The sequence below is a fragment of the Anastrepha ludens genome, chromosome 5, assembly GCF_028408465.1.
Source record: "Anastrepha ludens isolate Willacy chromosome 5, idAnaLude1.1, whole genome shotgun sequence".
Lineage (NCBI taxonomy): Eukaryota > Metazoa > Arthropoda > Insecta > Diptera > Tephritidae > Anastrepha > Anastrepha ludens.
The window spans coordinates 60,254,035-60,280,957 of NC_071501.1; the positions used below are offsets into that span (position 1 = coordinate 60,254,035).

The 26,923-nt window shown below is 41.0% G+C and overlaps 1 protein-coding gene across 1 annotated transcript in view; it reads right to left on the reverse strand.

Annotated features, from left to right (window-relative positions):
• Positions 1–19,299: 19,299 nt before the first annotated feature.
• Positions 19,300–26,923, reverse strand: part of LOC128865347 (protein wingless) — a 35,682-nt gene continuing 28,058 nt past the window's right edge. The window contains exons 4-5 of the mRNA XM_054105582.1: positions 23,125–23,537; positions 19,300–22,734 (exon numbers count right to left, since the gene is read on the reverse strand). Of these exons, the coding sequence (XP_053961557.1) occupies positions 22,428–22,734; positions 23,125–23,537 (720 nt within the window). The 3' untranslated portion in view covers positions 19,300–22,427. The remainder of the gene's footprint in view (positions 22,735–23,124; positions 23,538–26,923) is intronic.

Below are 26,923 nucleotides of genomic sequence, written 5' to 3' on the forward strand. Positions count from 1 at the left end.
GGGGCAGACGCACAGGAAGTAGTCCGCCGTCTCATCCTCCTCTTCACAAGATGGGCAGAGTACACTGTCTGAGATGCCCAACCTTTCCATGTGCTTCGCCCACAGAAAGTGGCCCGTCATCAGTCCAACCAGCCGTCTGCACTCCCTTCTGCTTAATGACAGGAAGGTTTGCGACAGTCGATCGGACATAACAGGTAACATCAGTTTAGTCCATCTGCAGCCTCTCTCACGTGAGAGTAAAGGCTGACATCACTGCCATCCAAGAGATGCGATGGACGGGGCAAGATAAGAAAAACCTAGGACCTTGCGACGTCTACTACAGCTGCCATGTAAAGGAGCGCAAGTTCGGTGTCGGATTTGTTGTGGGAGAGAGACTTCGCCGCCAAGTACTGTCGTTCACTCCGGTGGACGAGCGTCTCGCAATAATCCGCATCAAAGCGAGATTTTTTAACATCTCGCTCATTTGCGCAAACGTTCCGACGGAAGAGAAGGACGGTGCGACCAAAGATTCCTTCTATGAGCGCTTGGAACGTTCCTATGAGCGCTGCCCCCGCCACGACATAAAAATCGTGCTTGCCGACTTCAATGCTAGGGTGGGCAAGGAGGGAATTTTTGGTCCCACAGTAGGAAAATTCAGCCTGCATAACGAAACATCCGGTAACGGACAGGGGCTGATCGAATTCGCCGGGGCCCGAAACATGGTAGTCTGCAGCACCAAATTCCAGCATAAGAAAAAAACCAAGCAACGTGGTTGTCTCCTGATCGAAAAACGCGAAACTGATCATATTGGGATAGATGGAAGAGACATTTCTAGTGCATTAGATGTACGTACGCTCCTAGGACCCAACATCGACTAGGATCATTACCTTGTTGGAGCCAAACTACGCACACGCCTCTGTGCAGCGAAAAGCGTACATCTAACTACGCAAAGAATGTTCGACATCAAAAAGCTGCAATTACAACAGACAGCCAGAAGATTCGCCACTCGACTCTCACTCCTGCTCTCGGAGAGCACTGCCCAACAAACCGGCATGCGCGACCAATGGAGCAACATTTCTCGTTCCCAAAGTACCACCGCCGAAGAACAAATCGGATTCCGGCGAGCCTGAAAAAACCGTTGGTACGACGAGAAATGTCATGCTGCCGCAGAAAGAAAGGATGCCGCCTATAGAGCCACTCTGCGATCGGGCGCAACGCGAGCCATGTGAGATCGCTACAGAGAGCTGAAAAAGGAAGAGAGACGTATTATCCGACAGAAGAAACGAGAGGCCGAAATACGTGAGTGCGAGGAGCTTGAGATGCTGGCCAATAGGAACAACGCCTGAAAATTATACCAAAAAGTTCGGCGGCTTACAGAAGGTTTTAAGACCGGGGCGTTTTCCTGTAAGAACAAAGAGGGCGTTTTGGTGACTGACGTACAGAGCAATCTTAAATTATGGAGGGAACACTTCTCGAACCTATTGAACAGTGACAGCTGCGCATGTCATAGAGAATGTGAAGATCCCGATACCCCAATCATTCACGACGGAATCGTCGTTCCGTTACCCGACCATGACGAGGTGAGAAAGCAATATCACGGATAAAGAACAACAAGGCCGCGGGCGCCGACGGACTGCCGGCTGAGCTATTCAAACATGGCGGCGAGGAGCTGGTAAGGAGCATGCATCAGCTCCTATGCAAAATATGGTCGGATGAAAGCACGGCTGCCGATGGGAATTTAAGTGCGCTCTGCCCAATCCATAAGAAGGGGGATCCTGCAATCTGTGCCAATTACCGCGGGATTAGTCTTCTGAATATCGCCTATAAGGTTCTAGCGAGCGTATTGTGTGAAAGGCTGAAGCCCACCGTCAACCAACTGATTGAACCTTATCAGTGTGGCTTCAGACCTGGAAAGTCTACCATCGACCAAATATTCACAATATGCCAAATCTTGGAAAAGACCCATGAAAGGAGAATCGACACACACCATCTTTTCGTCGACTTCAAAGCTGCATTCGACAGTACGGAAAGGAGTTACCTGTATGCCGCTATGTCTGAATTTGGTCCGAGCCGTTTGATACCAAACGAGGTTTCAGACAGGGTGACTCGCTGTCGTGTGACTTCTTTAACCTGATGTTGGAGAGCATCGTACGAGCCGCAGAACTTAATCGCTCAGGCACAATATATTATAAGAGCGTACAATTGTTGGCCTATGCCGATGATATCGATATCATCGGCCTTAACAACCACGCTGTTAGTTCTGCCTTCTCCAAACTGGATAAAGAGGCAAAGCGAATGGGTCTGGTGGTGAACGAGGACAAAACGAAGTACCTCCTGTCTTCAAACAAACAGTCGGCGCACTCGCGTATCGGCACCCACGTCACTGTAGACAGTTATAATTTCGAGGTTGTAAAAGACTTCGTTTATTTAGGAACCAGTATTAACACCGATAACAATGTTAGCCTTGAAATCCATCGTAGAATCTCTCTTGCCAACAGATGCTGATTTGGACTAAATAGGCAACTGAGCAGTAAAGTCCTCTCTCGACGAACAAATCTCATATTCTACAAGGCTCCCATCATGTCCGTCCTAACGTATGGTGCAGAAGCTTGGACGATGACAACATCCGATGAAGCGACGCTTGGAGTGTTTGAGAGATTTTTGGACCTTTGCACGTTGGCAACGGCGAATATCGCAGACGATGGAACGATGAGCTTTATGAGCTTTACGACGACATAGACATAGCGCAGCGAATAAAGATCCAGCGCTACGTTGGCTGGGTCATGTCGTCCGAATGGATACAAACGCTCCGCCAATGAAAGTATTCGATGCGGTACCAGCTGGTGGTAGTGGAGGAAGAGGAAGGCCTCCTCTGCGTTGGAAAGATCAGGTGGAGAAGGACTTGGCTTCACTTGGTGTGTCCAATTGGCGCCGGTTAGCACGAGAAAGAAACGACTGGCGCGCTTCGTTAATCTCGGCCAAAATCGCGTAAGCGGCTATCGCGCCAACGAAGAAGAAGAAGAGAAGATATACCAGCTCCAACACCACAGTCCATTTTCCTGGCATCTGTATAGACTGTAGTGTCGAAGTTGTTTAGAGATAATCCGTTATTGCATTCTGCCTTAGATGGAAAGAGAGTGGCAAAATTTATATTGAATGTTACTGTCGGGACGATGAAGTCAGTCCTCAGCGAGGTTAATTGACTTTGTCGTAATAATAGACTGGCATGACCATACGTTTTTCCTTTCCAGCGACCCGCTTCATTAACCTAAATGCACTCATGGTTGCCGTCTTCTTAATATGTAGGTTTATTGGAATAACGTGTGTCAATGTATTGAGAGCCTCTATAGGACTTGATCTGATTGCACCGACCGTTATTGCACAGGCTGATCTTTGTATTGCGCCGAGTAATTTGGTATTGTACTCTCTCCCTAGAGCTGTCCACCAAACTACCGAGCCATACGATAAAATAGGTCGTATAACCGCCTTATAATAACGTGTGCTTAGGTTGAAGACCCCATCTTCTTCCAAGCATACGTTTTCAGGCATATAAAGCAATTTCTGCCTTCCTTACCCGTTCTTCGTCGTTTAATTTCCAGCTATGTTTGGAGTCCAGAATTACGTCTAAGTACTTTGCGCAGGGTGAAAGTGAGAGAGTTTGGCTGTTAATATTTGGTAGGGTAAAAGTTGGTACCTTATATCTGGTGGTGAAAAGCACAATTTCTGTTTTACGCGGGTTTAAACTTAGGCCTGTGGCCCAAGAGTTAAGCTCACCTAGCGCCCTTTGGATTATCCCACTTATCGTATTAGGCATGCGTCTGACTGGCCCGTCTCTTTAAATATAGCTACTGTAGAGACCTAACAGAACTCAATGACTCGGGGTAGTACCCAAAGCGACGGTACACAACCCTTCCCCTTAAATGCCCGTTTCCTATGGAGTATGAAGTGCTTACATCTTCTTTTAGCAAAAAGGGTTTTATAATTGGCCGTTGCTTCTCAGAAATGATATTTGAACATTTGTAAATAAATCAATTAATATTATAAAAACCGGTAAGGGATAATAAAAGCTAAAATACATATGAATGTTTAATTTTATAATGTGACAATGGACTCCTATGTGCATATGTATCTGCATAAAGAAATTGATAACGATTACTTCATTGCTGAAGCTTGTTTGTCGATCAAGCTTATTACTCTCTAAGTGGAATTTCTGAGTTAACGTGATGCATCCCGACATTTGTGCAATCAAGTAGACGAGGGGACAGTATTTCGAGAGGTAGCTGTTGTTTTAATCCGAATTGACACATTTAACTTGCTCCGTTGAATGGATGAATTTTTTATTCAACATACATACCTCCGTGCACTCCTCATGTGAATTTCTTTTTTGCAATATAATGCGCTTACTCTTGGTTTGCGTTAATAAACTAAACGAATTCAGTGTAATGATAAATTTACATACATATGTATATGATTTAAGCCAATAAGCATATTTATGCACCCTGCGGGACGAACTAAACTTTATGCCAGAAATCTTATGCATGCGCATATCACGCATGTATATTAATACAAGACTATTTTATTCACTTTTAAATTTTCTGTAAATAACAATTTTTTTATGTTCCAGAATTTGTCATTAAAATTAAGATTTTTACAGTGGACTAAAAATCACAAATTAATCTCGTGTTAAACACGATGAATTTAATTCTAACCAGATCTTCTTTGGTATACCATATGTAACGCTATTTACTAGGCCTAATGCCCTTAATTGCAATACATTGCTACTGTCGTTTGAAATTCAAAGCGACTTCTGACGACATGCCGCAGCGGAAAGCGGAACAAAAGCTGAGACAATTGCCTCTTGTATAGTCGGCGACTCGAAAACTCGTATTTTCCGACTGCCATTGCAACATGAATGTGCAAACGTTCCGCCTGCTGTATTTTTCTCTTTAGGTTTGGGGTACTGATCTAATCTCGAAGTGCTCATATTTACCACTGGGAAAGTGCATTCAGTTTCCAGCAAATAACTGCTGATATTTGTTTACGGGTCAAACTAACCGTTTTGTTGTTAATCTTAACATACAAAGCAGTCGATATTTTCACAATAGCTACGTAAGTGCACATAATTCAATTAGCCTTTGCTACTACTTAAAAAAAACACTTAATGAACCCTCTTGTTCTAATTGTTATACTAACTGAAATCTTCCACAATCCTTAATATATTCACAATCAAAACGACTTATGGGAAACTAAACTTTGCTTCATGTCGTTTCAAATTGAAATTGAAATCTTAAGACATCATGCGAACCGTCAGGTAATATTTGAGTGCAAACTACTCATATTTTTTCATCATAATAGAATATTTTCAGGAAATTGTTTCCATTCACCAGAAAGTTGCCAAAAACCCCAGAAAGTGATCAAAAAGTTCCGGGAGAAACCGCCAGGCGGTTTTTAGGTTGTCACATCCGTCATTAACATTTTTACCAAAATTTTATCACCATTGCTTGACATTTACGAAAAGTTACGCCGTCTGGAGTAAATCTATCTCTGCGCGTGTTTTCGATTTTTTACAGTTCTGAAAATGGATTTAAATTTGCAACAACGACTTTGTGTTAAAAATGGATTCAATGGTGTGAAGATCTTAGAAATTTTGAGAAACTGCGTCGGTAATGATACCTTAAAGAAAACAGCCATTTACGAGTCGTATGAATGCTTCGCGACATGAATGTAGTGGCAGGCCGGCGACATTAAAAACATTTATAATATCAATAACAATTGATCAGCAACCGTAAATTAACCATCAGAGGAGTGGCAAAGGACTTGCGCTTTGCTTGGAAATTTTGTTCAGGACATTCTATTTAATAATTTGGGATGGCGCCGTGTTGCTGCAAAGTTGGTCGTTAGATCGAAATGGGCTGAATTTTTCGGCAAAAAGAAATGATGGCACCACAATATAATGAACATAAATAATTATCCATTCTTGAATGAAATCTCTAAATACGTAATTTATGAAAAATCTTGGGAAGTCGCACATTTCAAAAGGTGGCTTTAAAAACTCAAATTCAACACTCACTGTGACAAACGAAGTAAAGTTGTGATTATTTTCTTCGACACTTATGTACATGGAAAAATTCATTTACGATGTCTAACGTGGTAAAATAACAAGCATCCTTAAGCCTGTCCATTTGGTGTTGAATTACTGCCAATGGATGCCTGTCCTTAGGAATATTTTTATTCATAGCTCAGTAATCGACGCATAATCGAAATGTTCCGTCTTTCTTCTTCACTAAGCTAGGCTTAATCTTTGAATAGGTATATTCAGATGTAAGAGAACGAACTCTATTCTGAACCCTCAGTTTTACCACATCAACGTACGCTAAGTAATCTCCCTCTTCCCAAAAAATGGTTTAATTTCGCGTAGTTTTCTTGTTGTTCTGACAGTTTAATTAAATCTATCATGCCTGCTATATGAATAGCATCAGCTATCACATTATCGTTACATCATTTCTCTTGTTTCCTTTTATTAATAGTGACAGAGCGTGTTGATCATCTGCTGCTTTACGTAGGTAGGTAGGTAGGTAAGATGGCAAGAGTACCCCAGGTACGCTACAAGTAGCACTTACGTGCCGTTTTGATACCATAGAGTGGACCACTACCTGTGAAAGGATTAAGGGAGGAGATAAGACCGTCTACAGCCATCCAGTGCTGTTGATGTAGCGGAGGAGAGAAAAGGGATCTAGGCTGGAGAATTTCATCAAGTCATTCCCAAAGGGGACGCTGAGGAATCTCAGGCGCCTAGCCGCCAAAGCCGGACATCTACAGAGAAAGTGTTCCACAGTCTCTTTCTCTGTAGGATCCCCACAGCTTCTGCAATGGGGGTTGTACGGAATTCCAAGCTTCTCCGCGTGAGTGCCGATCACCCAGTAGCCAGTGATCACCGCGATGAGTTTGGAAATTGAATGGCGGGGGGTTCCCATCACCTTAAGCGTTCTGTTTATATCGTATTGAGGCCATAATGCTTTTGAAATGGCACACGATGAGACAGACCTCCATCTGTCTTGCGCTTTTCTTAGAAAGAAGTTGTGTAGTTTCCCTTTAACGACGGCCAAGGGGATACCGATGTCTGAGAAGAGGGCAGCTGGACTCGGTTCTGCCGCCCCCTTCCTGGCAAGCTCATCGGCAATTTCATTTCCCTCTACATTCCTGTGCCCAGGAACCCAGATGAGGGAGATGTTTCCTGCCCGTTCGAGGCGTTTAAGTTCCACCTTACAGGAGTTTACGAGAAGAGAGCTGCAATGCGGCGACGACAGTGCCTTGATTGCAGCTTGGCTATCGGAAAAAATATTTATGTCTCCCTCCCAACAGCGATCCCGAAGCATTTTGCATGCCTGCAGGATCGCGAAGACCTCTGCTTGAAAGACGCTGCTTGTCTCCGGCAGTTTATAGGAGACCGAGATGTTGGCTGATTTGGAGTAGACCCCCGCTCCCACTCCAGACTCCATTTTGGATCCGTCAGTGAAAACAGAGGCCTCTATATCCGCAACAACTCTCCCCTCTTTCCAATCTTGCCTGCTCGGAAAGATAGCCCTAGCACAACCCTCAAAGCACAGTTTGCGGATGGAGAGGTCGGTGCGAATATCAGAGAAGGAAGGGGAGATCTGCTTCAAGATGCTGCTATGCCCAACAGGGAGTTGTGTCCAAAGGCCAAACTCCCTCAGTCTGATAGCACTCTGAGCAGCAATGGATTTAACCTGCAGATCCACAGGAATTAAGTGGAGTATAACGTTGAGCGCAGCGGTGGGACATGTTCTGCAGCCACCAGTGATGCCCACACATGCAGTTCTTTGCACTCTCTCTAATTTAGTGAAGTTGTAGCCCTTCTGAAGAGCTAACCACCAAACTAGGCAACCGTATGTCAAAATTGGCAGAACCACTAAGTTGTACATCCAGAGTACGACACGTGGCTTGAGGCCCCATTTTTTGCCGAACATAGATTTACAGGCATAGAAGGCTATATTAGCCTTCTTAACTCGATTTTCTATGTGCAGCTTCCAGTGGAGCTTAGGGTCAAGTATTACACCAAGATACTTGACTTCCGATGAAAGAGTAAGACACTGGTTGTTAAGTCTAGGAAGCTTAAACGGTGGGGGCTTGTATTTTCTGGTGAATAGCATCAACTCCGTTTTGTCAGAGTTGACTCTGAGACCGCTACTGGCGGCCCACCTGCTGAGTGTAGCCAGTGCACCTTCCAAAATTTCAGCCATTACTGATGGGAAGGGACCTGAGACCATCAGGACCAAGTCATCGGCATATGCTACCACCTTTACCCCCCCCCCTGTTTAAACGAGTTAAGGCTTCATCTACAGCTACTAGCCAAAGGAGGGGCGAGAGGACGCCGCCCTGCGGTGTGCCCCTATGTACGAATCTGGTGATTCTAGCCCCTCCTGCCACCGCATTTATTTCCCTACCACCAAGTAGGGACGAGATCCAGCGGTAGATAGGTGTTTCTACCCCTAGCCTGTTTAGAGCCGTGACAATTGACTCTGCCGTAATGTTATTAAAGGCGCCCTTTATGTCTATAAAGGCCGCCAAAGTGAATTGTTTCCCCTCCAGAGATTTCTCTACAGTCCCTACTACCTCATGTAAGGCTGACTCGGTAGATTTCCCTTTTCGGTAGGCGTGTTGGGCTGGAGAAAGTCTGGTTTCACAGTGCTCTCGGATGTGACAGTCGATCACTCTTTCAAGCACCTTGAGAATAAAGGAGGTAAGACTTATAGGTCTAAAGTCCTTGGCCAGGACGTGGCCCCTCTTTCCTGCCTTAGGAATGAAGACCACTTTGGTTTTCTTCCAGCTAGCAGGAACGTGGTTCAGCGAGATACACGCCGAGAAGATCTTTTGAAGAACGGGCACCACCACGGTCTTAGTCTTCTGAAGCATTACTGGCATGATACCATCGATACCTGGAGATTTGAAAGGGGAAAAACTCTCGATTGCCCAGTTTATCCTGTTGACGGACAAGACCGGTGTCAGGGACATCACAGGTAACCCCTCCTGCCGGTTCGGGTCTTCGTTACAGACCGGATCAATAGAGTTTTCCGGGAAATGGGCATCAATAAGGATTTTTAAGGATTCGCCTGCAGATTCAGCCCACTCCCCGTTCTCTCTTTTGACAAGAGTTTTACAGGAGTGGTCCTTGGATAGGATCCTGCTGAGTCTGGCCGAGTCTTTTACGGATTCGATGGATTCGCAGTACTCTTTCCAAGAGTTGCGCTTCGCATCTCTAATGGCTTTCTTATAAACTTTCAAAATTTCCCGGTAATCTTGAAAGTTCCTTATTTGATAACGTAGAAACCTACGAAAAGCTTTACCATCCCTAAGAAAGGTCTTAGTTCACAGACTCCTTCGGAAGTTTGTAGTTTCCTAGAGATCGTACTCTCACCGTAAGTGGTGATAATGCAACTTTCATGATTGTAGGCCCAATGAAGTTTACTTCAATCTTCCCTAGTCCGTATTTTGAGGAGTTGATGACAAGACCATACTGGAGTATTTTGCTTAAGACTAGCCGCAAGTGTTCGCTGTGTTTCTTAAGGTCTTTTGACGCGATTAATCACTTGACTTTCTGATTGCTGTCTTCGGAAAGTCAACAGTTTCGGCTGTATTTGATGGGATGCCCGGCGTAAATCAAGTGTGTATATCTCTGATAGACATGTGTGTAGTCATGCAAAGGTCGAAAGGGATATAGATCAGGCTTTGTGGCGGTATTTATCCTACGGAAATCAACACGGGGTCTCTATTCTCCTTTATTTCTTTCATCATGTGTGGAGTGGACTTCCCCATGGGCTTCGAGATGCATGTCAAATGCCAGCGTTGAAGAAAAATTGTATTTCTGCTTTAGCAGCGTTAAGTGATTCCGCAAAGTTTGCTTTTCGTTATTAGTTGACAAATTCTATATATTTTCATTGTTTTTAGAAAGTGCACAGAGGTTGGCTAGGCTTGTAGTACCGTCAATCAGTTTCCGTTGTTTCACCTGTGCCATCCAAAGTTCTGTCTTTGCGTGCCGAAACAATGGGATATTAACCGAAACTTTGGCAATCTCCGTCAAGGCCCTTGTGGGCAGCGTAGTTTTTATCTGCGTTCGATGTAGAACAAATTGTTCTGCCGGTGAGAGTTTAGCGGTTCCATGTGCATCGCTTATTATCTCGAGACGTCGGGGCACCAATTTGTGGGGTTTCAAATAAATAAAGGTCATGATTGATATGTAAAAGATTATCTTTATACCAAGTTTATTACGTTAAATCAATTGAATAAATCTCACGTGTCTCGATAGAATTTCTAGAACACAAGTGACGTAATGATTTCCATATATGTGAGCGATTGGCTTAAGGGTGGCCTATGTCAGAAGACAAGGAAGGCCTGCAATGAAAAGTTATATTTGTAATACCCACAAGTTGGTCTCCTTGCCGCGGAGATGAGACTTAAGTGATGGTTTAGCCCCATATTATGAGAGTTAACCCACCACGAACTAAAAGGGAAGCTCTACATGGGTATTGGCTGGCCAACCATCCGGAGAACGGCAGAGGCCAGTCACTCCCCATGCGGAGATTACCGTACCGATGACCATCCCATTGTTAGTCCCTAACCTGGTATCCCATCATCCCCTCTCCTGTACCCCCCTAATCAATGGTGTTACGCGTCACCGTGCCCATTGCACGGTTTGCAGCCGGGGGTATCCGGCTGTATGTTAACGGCGCCCTTCTGAAACTGGGTCACCTCAAGGTAGAATGACCTTGTCATGGTAGAGACCACTGCCATGGTCGACATTTCCCCTTTCTCCCCTAAAAAATCTTAGTCCGCCACGCTCGCCACGTCGAGCAGTGCGGACGATTATGAAATGAAAAAATGAACAAAAATACCTAGCCTCGGAAACGCAGGACAACCCAAAATCAAGACCAAATCCCTCAGGAAGGTCAGGTCTTTCAATAAAAAAGATCACTAACGTAAGCGGAGTAAAGCCTGTGGCCAAGTCAGGGCTTAACTCCTGCCCCGTCCCTTCAAAGACTGCCTCTACGGCGGCGAGACCTCTTACTGGCAACAATCCCTGTCATAAGACAACTTGAGGATGATATAACATATACGTCTGGTGCCAGCAGTAGACCCCCCGCGCAACAAAATCCTTGGGAAGCAAGAGCTGCCCTGTCAGAAGACATGCAGTCCTTGCTGTCCCCGTCACTCCAGGTGGCACAGAACTCTGAAAGGAGAAACACCCCCACCAATGTCGGCAGCATCGGACCACATAGCTCAGCCAATGGCTTCTGATGTCTGCCATTCTGGCACAATCACTGCCCCGGGTAGTACCCACCCCCGGAAGCATATAAGTGCGTCAGAAAGGTACTATCGTACTAGGCGATCGGCCCTCAGAATCCTAGAGAGACTGAAGGACATTAGAAAATCGGATCTGACGGCGGTGATAGATCACAGCTCCCATGATGGCGCGATCTTTCAAGCAAACTGGGACTTCATAAACAGAAGTTTTTGGAAGCTCTACAGGGACATCCTGAAAGAAAATCCAGGACCTCCACCCAGTTGCTCGGATGCGGGATGGTTTCAATCTCGCGTCAAACTAATAAGGTGCGGTGACCAACGTCCGAACTACCTGCCAGCGACTGGAAGGTAGCAAAGATTGGTGAAGTGGACGGCAAGAGGATACTGGCCGTGATAATCCTCAATGAGGAATCTTTGGACCCACTTGCCAACAGAAAATGGAAGATCAACTACGGCTTCCAAGCGCTGACTCTCCATGTCTACAGACAGCAAGAGCACCTCCGCAGAAAATATTACTTCATCTGCGCAAGCGAACGAGGTTGTCACAGACAACGATGAGGTGGTTTTCAACTCCGGCATGGTAGGCGAACTCTTCGAAAGGGTTACCTTAGAGGACATGGAGAGGGAATACTCCGATTTCTCTGCTATGGAGGATAATGAGTCTCTCTCACCTACATCCGATGAAGAGAACGCATACCAAACCGAACAAAAGCGATGCTGAGGATTGTACAAATCAATCTTCACCACAGTAAAGCGGCCTCAGCCGGATTCTTCCTCCATCTCGCAGAAAGAGAAGAGGATATCGTGCTCATCCAAGAACCATGGGTCGTAAAAGATCGGGTTTGCGGTTTGAACAGTAGAGAATACAAATTGGTTTATGTCACTGACACAGGTAAACCCAGGTCGTGCATACTAGCAAAGAAATGTATTAATGTATATTTAATAATACAATTTATCGATGCGGATAACGTCGCCATATCGGTGGAGTCCTGCTGAAGGACGATATGGCTTGCCTCCTCTTAGATGGCACACGACGCGGAGCTACCTCCGCGGGCAGTTCAGACACAAACGCACGTGGTGAGTAAACCATATTAGTTGAAACCATATTATCTAGCAATCTCCCTGCCGCGACATACCAAATTAACTCCGAACCACAGCTCCACTCAGTGGTTGATGAGCTGACTTCAGCATTGGAATTTTTGTCGAAAGGGCTTAGTACTGTCTTGTAGGGTGCATACAAACTTTCAACGAACGCAAAGTGTATGCATATAAAACAACGAATCGAATAAATGACCGATTTAGGAAGATAAATTAACAATTGTAGATTACCGCTAGCATGAAAGACATGTCATAGGAGTGCAACATCGACCCATATTTGACTCAGGTTCAAGTCCTGTACACACATTTCTTTGTTGGATATTTTATTTAATTTTTTGTATTTGGTTTAATTAGAATTGATGTTAAATAGTGTACTCAGGTTTTTCTAATACCTGTTTTTTAGAAATTTATTTTCTATATAAAATTGTTCTATAAAAAATTATTGCAAACCCATGACTTCTGTAGAAGTTATCTAGATGAGGACGGAGAATAGACAATCTCGCACCTACTGTGCCACTGTCCTGCTCTATTCAGACGCAGGTTTACTATTCTGAGTGAACAATTTTTTGATGAGTGGAAGATCTCAGCTCTACATAAATCAGAGATATTTTAAAATTTTTGAAAAGCACACACTGGTTTTAGGAACGATAGGGACAAGCTCCCCACACGGCATCACAATGAGCCTGAGTGTGTCCCACAGGACAACCGCTTCAAGTTAGCCTAACCTAACCTAATACCCTCAGAGTTAAACCAATATGTAAGTACTTAACATTCCTCAAGACCAGGAGTTTTCTCACATGAATATTGCAGAAGTTGTAGAGATGAGGAAGAGGAAGAACAGTTGAGCATTTCTTTTGCAATTGTCCATCCTAGCTAAAATTAGAGCAGGTTGTCTAGGTAAATACTTTTTTAATTCTCTTACAGAGCTGTTTGCCGTGGGATTGGGATCAATTCTACGCTTCATAAGGGCCACAAAATGGTTCCACAAAGTGAGGTAAATGGGGTTCAAGTGCAGCATAGTGGTATCACAACGAACCTGAAAGGTCTAAGTGAGTGATGGGGTTATCCCATCGTTTTAAGATAACAAGCATACAAACACAGTAAAGACTGGTATAAAACACTGCAACTATTTCGAATAATTCGCGAGCACGTGGTCTATCTATTTTAATAGTACCAACTTCCATCAATAAATCTCCATCACAAAATGGAACTCCTACACATAGCTTATCTCACTGAGTGAACCTTGTTTAACAGTTACTCCGATCATAGGTAAAACTCCAAGCTTGAAGAAAGTCCCGTAAATCCCATAAATTCTTGCGACTCTTCCCAATTGCTTGAAAGTCAGGCTCGTTAATCTTTATAATGAGATTTTGAAGTAGGGATCTACACGGCTATGATAAGACCCATTATCACCTATGCATCAGTGGTCTAGACGAGACTACAACGCACGGTGGTTATCTGTTGCACCGGAGCTTTTCAGACTACTTCAGGCCCGCATTAGATGCTCTGACTGGTCCGGTACTTGATGCTTTCATCCAAGGAGAGGCCTTGAAGGCCATCTGCAGGCTGAAACACAATGGAAACTGGTACGGCCCCTGTCCGGCATTGGAAAACAAAGAAGGCATGAACGTCGATCCAACGATTTTCTCCATGCCCTTTGACTCCATGCCATCAAGAGTCGTACTTGAAAAGAGATACAGTGTAGTGCTACCAGAGGCTCAGTTGTGGTCAAACTCAGAAAATGAGCCCGGCAAACACTGTTTTCGCATTTTTTCGGATGGCTCCAGGACCGAGCATGGCTCCGGCTCTGGGGCCTTCGTGGAATCCAGCAGGACGAAACTGCACTTTGTTCTTGGCATGCATGCATCTGTGTTTCAAGCGGAGCTGTATGCTATTCAAGAAGCGATGAACTTTGTTGTGGAAAATCGATGGAGAGGCAAATCTATAGTATATGTGTGTGCAGCGACAGTCAAGCTGCGACAGTCCTCCAACCACATCAGAGGTAGTCAAGTCCTGTAAATCCAGGCTGAACTATGTCGGTAGACATAATAGCCTGATGCTAACATGGGTCCCGGGACACGTGGGTATCGCGGGTAACGAGACCTCTGACTCCTTAGCTAAGATGGGCTCTGAGGCCAACTTCTTTGGCCCGGAGCCCGTTTTGCCACTCCCTTTTGCGGCCATCACAGCCACGGTTAGCAAATGGGTAACTACCACCCACAAGCGAGCTTAGCAGGCTGTGAGAGGCTGCAGATGGACTAAACTGATGTTACCTGTCATGTCCGATCGACTGGCGCAAACCCTTCTGTCATTAAGCAGAAGGGAGTGCAGACGGCCGGTTGGACTGATGACGGGCCACTTTCTGTGGGCAAAGCACATGGAAAGGTTGGGTATCTCAGACAGTGTACTCTGCCCAGCTTGTGAAGAGGAGGATGAGACATTTCTACTACGACTGCAAACCTTAAAATGAGTGAAATCCGCAATTACTTAGTTGCCAACCCAATAGCTTTTCCCTTTTATATCTCCTGGTTCTGAAGATATCTTGCCTGTGATGGTTAAGAAAACAAGTACCACGGTGGTTCTTGTCCCGCAATAATCCCGCGTGTGTCGTGAAAAAAAACGAAGGTTGTTTTCATACGCAAGGCAGGGAGGAGGGGCCAAGACTCGGCCAAGTACTACAGGCCTATAAGTCTACCTCATTTATCCTTAAGGTGTTTGAAAGATTGATTGATTATCATGTCCGAGAGCACATAGAATCCAAATCATCTCCAGCATAACATGCTTACCTGAACCGAAAATCCACGGAATCACCCTTGCACGTAGTCGTAGGGACTGAGGAAAAATCTCTAGAAGGCAAACAATTCACTTTGCCGGCCTTCATAGATATAGAAGATGCTTTTAATAACATCAGGGCGGAGTCAATTGCCACTGCGTTAGATAAATTAGACGTGGACAGACCTATCTGCCTCTGGATCTTGTCCCAGCTTGGCTGCAGGGAAGTTAATGCAGTGGTAAGAGGAGCTAAAGTAACCAGATTCGTCCACAAGGGCACCGCAGGGTGGTGTTCTTTCGCACATACTTTGGCTAATTGCTATTGATGAAGTTCTGATAACCCTGACAAATAAGGGTGGGGTTAAGGTAGTAGCATACGCCTATGACTTGGTCCTAATGGTATCGGTACCGTCTCCCTGGCTGAGATTTTGGAATGGTCACTGGATGTACTCAGTCGCTGGGCTACCACTTGTGGCCTCCGAATCAACTCTGCAAAAACTGAGCTAGTGCTATTTACCAGAAAATATATACCTGCACCCTTTCGACTTCCCAAATTAAACAACCACGTTCTCCCGCTTTCTTGGGGTGATACTTGACTCCAAACTCCATTGGAAGCTACACATTGAAAAAATCCCAGTATAGCCTTCTACTCCTGCAAATCTATGTTCGGTAAAAAATGGGGACTCAAGCCACAGGTCGTGCTGTCGATGTACAACGCAGTGGTTTTGTCAATTTTAACGGACGCCTGGTTTGGTGGGAAGCTCTTCGGAAGGACTATAATATTACTAACCTGGGGAGGGTGCAAAAGACCGCATGCATTGGCATCACCGGAGCATGAAAAACTTGCCCAGTGCTGCCCTCAATATCCGTTTGCACTTACTTCCCATCGACTTTCACGTTATTTCCATCGCAGCTCAAAGTGCAATCAGGTTAAAGGAGGTTGGCTTCTGGAGATAATCTCTCAAGGGACATTGTAGCATTTTCGGGCAGTTAACACCGTATTTCTCCGAACTTCGAACAAATCTCTCTGTCCGCAAACTATAGTTTGAGGGTCGTGCTAGGGCAATCTTTTTGGAATCCTCGCCATTCAATTTCCAAACTCGTAACTGTGTCTACCGGTCACTGGACGATCGGCACACACGCGGAAAAGCTAGGTTTACCATTTAACCCCCATTGCAGAAGCTGTGGGGACCTTTCAGAGAAGGATACTGTTGGGCACTTTCTCTGTAAATGTTTGGTCTTGGCAGCTAGACGATTAAGGTCTCTGGGCGCTCCTTTCTTCGACAGCCTGGGGCAGCCAACCTAAACCCCATCAATATTCTCCAGAATATTCGCCAGAAGCTCCGGGAGCTCGGATGGGAGGTTCTTTTGCATCCACCGTATAGTCCGGATCTCGCACCAAGTGATTACCACCTATTTCTGTCCATGGCGAACGAGCTTGGTAGTCGGAAGTTGTCCACAAGAGAGTCCTGTGAAAATTGGCTCTCCGAGTTTTTTGACAATAGAGAAGCGAGCTTCTATAAGAGGGGCATTATGAAGTTGGCATCTCGTTGGGAACTCGTCATCGAACAAAACGGCGCATATTTGACTTAAATCGCATTATTATAACCAATTTTATGAACAATTGAAAATTCAATAAAAAACCGCAAGACGTTTTTGACAATCTTATATCAACAGGTCTGGCTGGCTGTAGATATCTGCCTGCTGGAGGTCTCATAATGGTATCAAAACGGCGCTTCAGTGCTACCTGAGGCGTGCCAGACTGGCACTTCAACCAATTCACCTACCTACATATGTATGTAGGTATGCATGTTATTTTGTTAGAAAACGAAGTAGCGCAGTCCGTATGGAGTTGCCTGCCACCAATCGATCACAACCCCCAGGTGGTGGATAGGGGAACACGGATATGCAGGGTAGGTGGAAAGTAAAATTCCACTCGCGGATCAAGCTAAGCTAGCCGTTTAGCAATCTACTTATTCGGTTCAGAATTGCTTATAACCCGGCAAATGACTCCTCCGTAAATGACGGCTCCATAAAGATTTGTTTGCTTTAAAATCATTATGGGGATGAAAATGCGAAGAGGATCTCACTGCTCACTTGAAAAGAAAAGCCTTATTTGGGACCTTTATGCAAAAGTCACAAAACAAACAAAAATTGCAGAAATAATGAGTTGCTCTCATAAAATGGTATACCATATCATCAATTGTATATAATGAATTCCATGCTTTGTAAATCTCTAATCGTGGAGAGTTCGTCTAAATTTTAGTACCTACAGTAATATTCTACTGGAGGTTTCCAGCACTGCTTCAATTTAGAAGTACTTAGGCAGCATCGTAAATGTGCGGGTTCGTTCGAAAACCTAAAACTTTGCTTTCTAATTTGAATTTGTTTGTAGTTGCTTTGGGACTGCTTAGCAATTTAGTAAATTGTGTGCCATTGCTTTACGAATAATATGTATAAAAAGTGCTAAAAAATCGATGTTTCCTTAACAATTCAATGAATGGTGAGAATAATACTCGAAAACAATCTAAATTGTTCCTATTCTCTGGGCGAAAGGGACGAAGAGTGTGACATTTTTATTTTCCGGTTTGTTTTACAAATACATAATGAAAAGAGAATGAGGGCATGCGTATGTGTAGTTGAACAGTGGGTAATAAAGATACAAATTTTACTACTTCTACACCTTATAATCACACAATAATAAACATATACATCATATACACGAATGCAAATTACCTTAATTAAAAAATAAGATCGTCTTGTTTTTTGCAATTTTTCCTTTTTGTTGTTTGCCAATTTTTTTATTTTGTTTCTCATTGTGAGTAATTATACCATCTATTTTTGCATTTATATTGCTTAATGTGCGACTCGCTTTCTTGAAATATAATGTATGTCCGAAATTTTATTTCGTAGATTCGACTTACTAGGGTTCATTTAAAAAAAAAAGTTCTCTACAAATTGAAAAAAAGAAACTTTTATTATTTAATAAGAATAAGATTTTAACCTAACGGAATACCTTTTTTGAACACTACTGCCTGCGTTCTTGTCACTCATACTAACATAGTCAGAAGGGTTGCATTTTCATACGATTGTATATTATAATAGCGTGTAATCACACCCAGGATTATTATTACACTTTACTATTATATTAGCTACCCAAAAAAAAAATTCTATACCAAAATGTATTAAGTCGCAGCAAATAGTGGCCGGGTTTATCAGTCATTCAAATAAATTTTTAACAAATTATTGTCTATCCGAGCAAACATGCATATCTTCTTCTTCTTCTTCTTAATTGACGCCTTAACCGCCTACGCGATTTTGGCCTAGTTTACAAAGCGCGCCAGTCGTTTCTTTCTCGTGCAAACCGGCGCCAGTTGGGCACTCCAAGTGAAGCCAAGCCCTTCTCCACCTGATCTTTCCAACGCAGAGGAGAGCTTCCTCTTCCTCTGCTACCACCAGCTGCTACCGCATCGATAACTTTCAGAGGCGGAGCGTTTGTATCCACTCTGACGACATGACCCAGCCAACGTAGCCGCTGGATCTTTATTCGCTGCGCTATGTCTATGTCCTCGTAAAACTCATACAGCTCATCGTTCCATCGCCTGCGATATTCGCTGTCGTAAACGTGCAAAGGTCCAAAAATCTTGCAAGAATCTCTTTCTCAAACACTCCAAGTGTCGCTTCATCGAATATTGCCATCGCCTACGCTTCTGCATCATACGTTAGAACGGGCATGATGAGAGCCTTGTAGGGGTGAACGACAGAACTTGGCGACGAAGTCTCTCTACTCTCAACAAATCCACACCGAATTTGCGCCCCTTAACATGGCAGCTATAGTAGACGCCGCAAGGTGCTATGTTTTTCTTGCCTTACCTTGCATGCTCTGAAATCGTAGTCCTTAGTTCGTTTGCAGGGATCGTCATCAGTACAGGAAGTTCTCACCCGAGCCAAGCCCAACGCACAACCAGCTATCCTGGGATGTGTATACTGTACCAAAAAGAGGGATTGGCAGTGTTTTCAATTTCAGCTGATACTTACCGATAGTAGTAAACTCCTGAGAAGGATTCGAAACCAATTAAGTTTTATGCGGCCTTGGAAAAAATACAAGTATTTGTTTTTCATTCAGCTCTTTCGATTTATATTCTTACACTCACAAACAACTTTTACCTAATAAACTTTGATTTACGTACAGTTTTTTATAATAAACAATATTCATTAACACACACAAATATGTGTATAATGTGTACTGACAAAAAAGAGATCAACTCCATTTCAGATATTTTTTCTTCCAACCGCTCCTCAAAAACATACATATTTTCCAATACAGTAAATCATGTTGCCGATTGTATTTGGTTTAGCTTAAATCTAATAATTTACAGATGTTAGAATATAAACAGATTTCGATTTAATTTAACACAGGTGGCAAACAGCATTATACAACCTCCTCAAGCCGACCAAGTACATACTATGTTTACTTATAAAAATATGTGTATATTAAGGTGGAGTATAGGACATTTTTTACTATATTTTTTACGGTATAGCAATGAAATGTTGCCTTTATAATAGTTAATTAAAATCACAAAATTTTGTCTTAATAGGATAACGGTTAGAGGTGCCCAAAGCATAAATGAATTTGCCAAAACGGAACGGAACATTAATAAACTTAATAAATCAAGGATTTTAAGTTTTTTTTTTTTGAAAGCTAGTTTGACACTTTAGTACGAAGATAAAATAATAATAACAATTTAAATAATAAATAATAAAAACTGAGACAACTTACATATGTATCTCTCATAATACATGCTCTTCACTGAAAGTCATTTGATGTCATTAAATACGTCAATAAAACTAAATAGCGTTTTTAATTTGCTTTGCAAGGCCATGAAAACGCTTTGAAATCGATCTAAACACTAACAACAATCAAAGAGTACGAACGTACAGGCAGTGTTAAACATACGTACATAAATTACCAACGTGAAAACGAATATGTTAAATTCAAGGGCAATCCATTAAACGTGGTATCGGTAAACCAGCTGATTTTTTGATTCGCCGTGTACATCCGAATAAAATGCAATGACGAAAAGCCGCTCCATTCGCACTATCATAGTACAGTGTATACTTCTAGCTCCAAATTCAAGTCGACTGTGCAATGTATAATATGTATGTATGAGTCGTTCGTTCCTTCCTTTTTCTTTTCTACTTTCTTTCGTCCTGATATTTCTATGTACAAAACGTTGTTGTTGATCTAGCGCCACCACCTTTAATGAATGCGCCTTAGTTGAATTAAACGTTTTTCCAAAAATAATAGCATCGGGGCACTTCTTAATATACGAAAGCCAACTTACTGCTGGCCAGCCAATAGTGATCTAAACAACATTCACTCCACCCTAATATATGTGTAAGTTACAAAATATAAATACGTATGACTAAAATATTATATAACTATCCTTCCAACTATAAGAGTAAGTACAACATCTTCCTTGAGATATGTATTTATATGCGTATATATATATACACATGTATAGTATCTATGTTAGATATGTGTGATGAATTTTTCTACTCATTAAATAACACATGAATGGGAATTAACGTAGAAACTGGCAAAATTATCGTAGACATATACAGAATAGCTGGTTCAGATAACATTCGTATGAGGCAAACTAAGCATAAATCTGCACTGAGCTGTTATTAGAAACGTAACTTTTTTAAATACAATATTTGTGTGCAGACAACATCTTTATGTACCTATGTACGTATACATTAGAGTTCTTAACTCTCGATACAAAGAAAATTGGTACAGTTTCTCCGTCGGAATAATAATATTTATTTTATTTTAAGACTACAGCCGATGGTCCATGCTGCTAGTGCTGCTGCCTCCTTATATTTGTGTAACTTGTTATTATACAAATTTAATAATAATAATAATAATATTTTAAAACTTCCACCAAAAGGAAGTATTTTCAAATTGATCCAGCTCATGTAAATCTTAACATATTTCCGAAATGTTTTGGCAAGAATATTTTGGTCTTAAAATATAATGAATTGTATAACTCCGGTAGAAAAACTTCAACCTATTTTGGTGAAGTCCTTTAACCCTCAGACGCCATGAATCAGTCGTTATTTTGCCAATTACTATTTTTTTCTGTGTACAGTCTTACAGTGACATCTACCGGCTAAAACGAACGTTAATATGCAATGCTGGTATATGATTTCTACATAGAGCCAAAATCCTAAGTTAATTTGAATACAAATAGTAAATATGTATGTATAGCAGTTCAATTTGAACGTTGTGTCAAATTGGCGCAAACAATGCTTGAAAGTTAATGTACATCCAGACAGTGTAAAATACTACATTTTAAACAAAAAAATCCTAATTATGTACTTTACAACAGTTCAGTCTTTGTTTAGGCCTATTTTTGTGCATTGAGCAGCAAAAAACAATATTTATTACATTGATGTAAATATACAATAGTATAATGAAACTTATGATATAATAAACTGGGAAACTTTGTGCATATTTCTTATAAGATTACTACAAACTACGTAAGATTTCAATTGATTTAATACTGTTAATTAAAAGCGTTTACATTCGCTTAAGTGGGTGGGTTTTGTTTAATAATTACGTTGAGCACGAACTTAATTGTAAAATGTTTTAAAATTACAATAAAATCTAAGCTGTGCCGGCCGGAATTTGTAAACTCACGTACAAACATTTACTACAGTGTGCATTATGTTCATATTATTTATTATATGTAAAGAAATTTAAGATTATTATATTGGCGTTTTGCTATATACATATACATATATGTATATAAATAAATATGTCTACAGATATCTACTTTGCCACTAAAATACTGATATAATTACTTATGTGCACTCGCATCACTTGACAGCTAACATGATGCAGTGCCATTTCATATGGCGGATAACTGTTGAGCGGAATTGAAAGTGTATAAAATAAATAAATAAATAAATAAACAGGGAATAACAAGAAGAGAAGGCGCCACCACATCTTTTATCCCCACCCTTGTTTCTGCTCTGCTCAAGTCTCTGCTTTTAGATACGCTGGACAGCTTTGACGTACAAAAGTTTACTGCACATGCTGTCATATTTTCATGTATTTGTTGGTGATGATTTGTGGCAGACTCGGTAAGCGCTTCATTTATTTCTTAATAAATTTGTATTTTCTTTTTAAAACTTGTAGGCAAAGACAGTCTGGTGAAGGTATAGGGGTCGATTTGAAAAATACATATTACTACTTATAGACATGTGTGTATCGTCTTTTGCGTTCGACACAATTTACACTTGACTTCACAGCACCAATGAAATGTGCATGCGCAACGTTCAACGACCATAACCTCTTGCGTGCGATAGCCGCGGCCGCAGCACATCAAATCACAGCCATCAACACCGATTGATGTATCATTGCATTGACGTCCATGTGTGCCTTGGATGCCCAGGCGCAAATTTTTCTCGCAAAAACTCGGTGATTGTTCCAGGTAAACAATATCTTTGGGACCAGGCGGCTTGTGTTCAGGATTGTGCGGTTTCAACTGAAAATTGTATCTGTTGAATAAAAACATTAAAAATATATCGTGTGCATGTAACAAAATCGTTTTGGATGAATATTTGAAAGTGCGAAAACTAGGCTGCAGGCTAAACATATTCAATTCGCCTTATAGCACTCGTTTTGTTTATAAGATTCCTAGTAATTGAAATAAATATAATAATCATAGATAAAAATAGCTTGTGCTTATCAATATCCATTTTTTATATTTTTAAATAGAATTTTAAATCGTCCTCTTGAGCTTATTTGAATATTTTCGTATACATAAAACTTTAACATTCTGGAACAACATTCTGTTTTCACAAACAGAAAACATTATGCAATTTAAAATTATTATTTAAATATATAAATATAGTATAACACTGCAAAAGTATGTGCATAGTACTAACCTATTATTCTTTTTCCCTTGACGCCCACGATTTCGCACTGAATTTCGGGACAAACTGTTTGGGCTGCTTAGTGTGCTTAGGGGAGGGATATTTGGATGTGTTTTTAATATATGCTCAGGTATGTGGTCGCTTAACATACGATCTGCGGTAAAAGCATTCAGGCTTGCTGCATTGGGACTTACAGCAATACCAGATACTCCAATGGAGTTTGAATTCGGTGAACTGCCTGCTATAGAATTTCCATTTTGTCGTAAACTATTACTGATCATAACGCGCGAAGCTCCATCAAAACGATCTTTAAGGTTATCGCCAATTACTCGAAAATTTGCAAGACGCATCCAGCATGTCTTCACCGTACAGGAGCCAGACATACCATGACATTTGCATTCTTGCCGCATCTCCGTTTGTACGTGCTAAGAAAAATAAAAATATGTATGTATAGGATTTTTTGAATTTTTTAAATGTATTACTAAGATTGCAAAATGTTCGAGAAATATATGTTTAAATATTGGGCAGGTTTGTGGAATATTAGTAAAACTAAATTTTTTCTTTTATAAATTTATGAAAGCAATATAATTACGCCATGAACTGAAAAAAATAAATAGTGAGCTGGAGCTCGGCCACAAAAATTTCAGTTCGGTTTCGGTTCATCGTCGAAAAAAACTGCCTTTGACTTAACATGGCTTGAAATTTTTGTGGTTGAAATTTTTTTAAACTTTAGGTTTTTGTAACATTTTGTAAATACTGATATTAAGCCCAAAGAAAGAAAATGCTTGAAAATATCTATCCGCTCCTTCATTAACTATGGCTAGTGAGCAATTGTTCAGTGATGCAAATCAGCTTCGAGAATGATAAAATACAAGATTTTGTAATTGGCGCGTACACCCTTTTTGGGTGTTTGGCCGAGCTCCTCCTCCTATTTGTGGTGTGCGCCTTGATGTTGTTCCACAAATGGAGGGACCTACAGTTTCAAGCCGACTCCGAACGGCAAATATTTTTTATGAGGAGCTTTTTCATGGCAGAAATACATTCGGAGGTTTGCCATTGCCTGCCGAGGGGCGACCGCTATTAATTAGAAAAATGTTTTTCTTAATTTTTGGTGTTTTCACTGAGATTCGAACCGAGATTCCTCGTGAGATTAGTGTTACAAATAAACAAACTAACACAATCGAAAAAGCAATGTAAACTGCCAAACAAAAGAAATTGTAACGACACACACATACACTGTTTTTTTATTCAGTAAAAAAATGATTCAAAAACAAAATTATGTGATTGATTTTGCACCACCTTGTTATCCAACTACACACCACCTAAAGATTACGTTGAGCTTTAATGAAATGAAATTAATTTCGAAATGTATGAACTTATTGCATGGGTTTTGAAGGAACAGATGATATTTTAATTACAGTTTGTTAACATCGTTTCCACCGACCATGTTTTTTAATCTGGCTTAAAAGAAACATATCTTGTCGACAATGTCATGCCAAATGTAATAGCAGAGACTTCTCACAAAATACTGGTCCGCGTACTAGGGCTAGAGATTTTCACTCAGACAAACCTATTATCGACTTAGAAGTACATACATGCATATTAGGGCGGGTCGATTTAAGAATCGCTCATTGCTCTGTAAAAATCGTATTCTAGGGATCAAACTAAGAAATTTTGCCGAAGGACCCATACCTCTAAAACGAATTCTGATGTTCCCCAATTTGGGTCGAACGAAAAATCTCACTTTGACCCATTTAGAGTGCTCCAATCGAGTCCAAATGTATAACCGACCCCCACTAACTTTGGACGGCCGATCCCCCCATGCCAGTGGCACACCCCCTGGAACTCCCCTGGGGGGTTCCCCATACAATCATTTCAAAATATCTCCATTTTTAGCCTTTACATGAGAAAAGAAACTAAAAAGTTCGACCCAAATTGGGGGACATCAGAATTCTTTTTAGAGGTATGGTTCCCTCGGCAAAGTTTCTTATTTTGATCCCTAGAATATGATTTTCACAGCGCAATGGGCGATTTTTTTGCCTACCCACAAATCGACCCGGCCTAATGCATATGTATTTATTCTTACTTAATTTCGCACGAAAACTTTTACTTGTTTAGAAAAGCATTTTCTGTTTTGAGATTCGTGGAAGTACGAAAATTTCGTATAAAAAAATGTATTAGTGAACCGTGTAAAAGAAAACCGTGTAAAAAGAGAATTGGATGTATAATGTGATTGAAGTTAGGAACCTTTGTTTATTAATAATTGTTGTTTATTAGTTGGGTCAATGAAAATGTTCGGTCCGGACTTAATTTAATATGCGAAAAATTTGGAAAAACTTTTTTAATGGTACAATTTCTCACGAACGTAAAAACAAGTCGGCTGACACAACTTTGGTATCTGAGCAGAGCATCACGCTCTGAAAGTTAATGGGCCTACCCCATTTGTATCGCAAAACGCATTCTTAAAGAATTTTTTTTAGCAAAACATTTAACATTTTTATAAAAACGTTTTATTATTTAAAAGTACATAGTTTGAGTTTAAAATGTGAAAAAACTAAAAGTTCTGGGCAATCAAAATGGCGCCATCTGAACAATATGCGAAATGTAAAAATTAAATGGATTTACTTTTATTGAAAGATTACCTAGTGTTTCAAAAAGGACTTAAATACTTACATATATTTGTACAATAAAATGACAACTAACAAAAATTGAAAGTTTGGTTTTCATTTCAAGAAATACTGTTTAAACAACGTTTGCATTAAAAACCCCCTTCGATTAATCACTAAATTATTATCACTATAGATTATTATAAAATATATTGAAAAGCATATTCAATTTGAACACAGCGGATTCAATAGTGTTTGAGTAAAACTTAAGACTTAAAAAATGGCATTAATACCATATATAGCAATCATTTTTTTTTATGTTCACTTAGCAACGAACAATGTGAAACTAAAGTCGGCCACAAATCCACACCTGTGTGGCGAAATATGTTTCAACCGGTTGCTTCGATTTGTATCCCGTCTGTGGCCTGTTTTATTTGCGTCCTACAATGGTGCCCCCACTCACCGACGTACGTTTACTCGTTCTATGTCAGCTGACATGATCAAACTTATGAGAGCGCCATGTAAATGAAAATTCATAATCGTGTCCTTACGGCGGTATCGAGCATCGTGTACTTGTATTAATAAAAAAATTGATTGTTCCCAAAAGAGGGTACGTGACATCACATAAGCCTAGTTATGCAGTGTTGCCAACCCTTTGCTCTTCGCAATAAATTTACTGCGCTTTATACACAAAATGCGAAAATTTTTGGATTTGGTGTTTGTTTCTTTTTTTAATTTCAAGCTACCAAAATTGTAAGTTAAAAATTGTATATAATTACGAAAAAGGCTAAAAACGGTCACTTTAAGAAAGTTTTAGTGCTATCCAAAATTTGTTGATTCTTACGAAATTTGATGTTTGAATATGCAAATTTCAATTTTTTGCTCCTTTTGAAGTTAAGCAAGATTATTGAATCTTCTTTTCTCAACTCTTCTTAAAATTTCAAACCTTTTTATAAATTAAAAAAACCGTTGAATTTACTGAATACGAATTACTGAATACGGTGTATTTACGGTAAAAAGAAAAATAGCGAATACTCGTAATACTAATAGAAACAATAACAACCTTTTTGAAAAAGAAGTTCCATATATAATATAACATAACCCCAAATAAACCAAAAAAGAGTTTTCGGCGTTTTTTTGTTTTTAATAAATTCTCTTAACATAACTTTTAAATACAAAGATGGATTTTTAAAACTCTCTTTCTT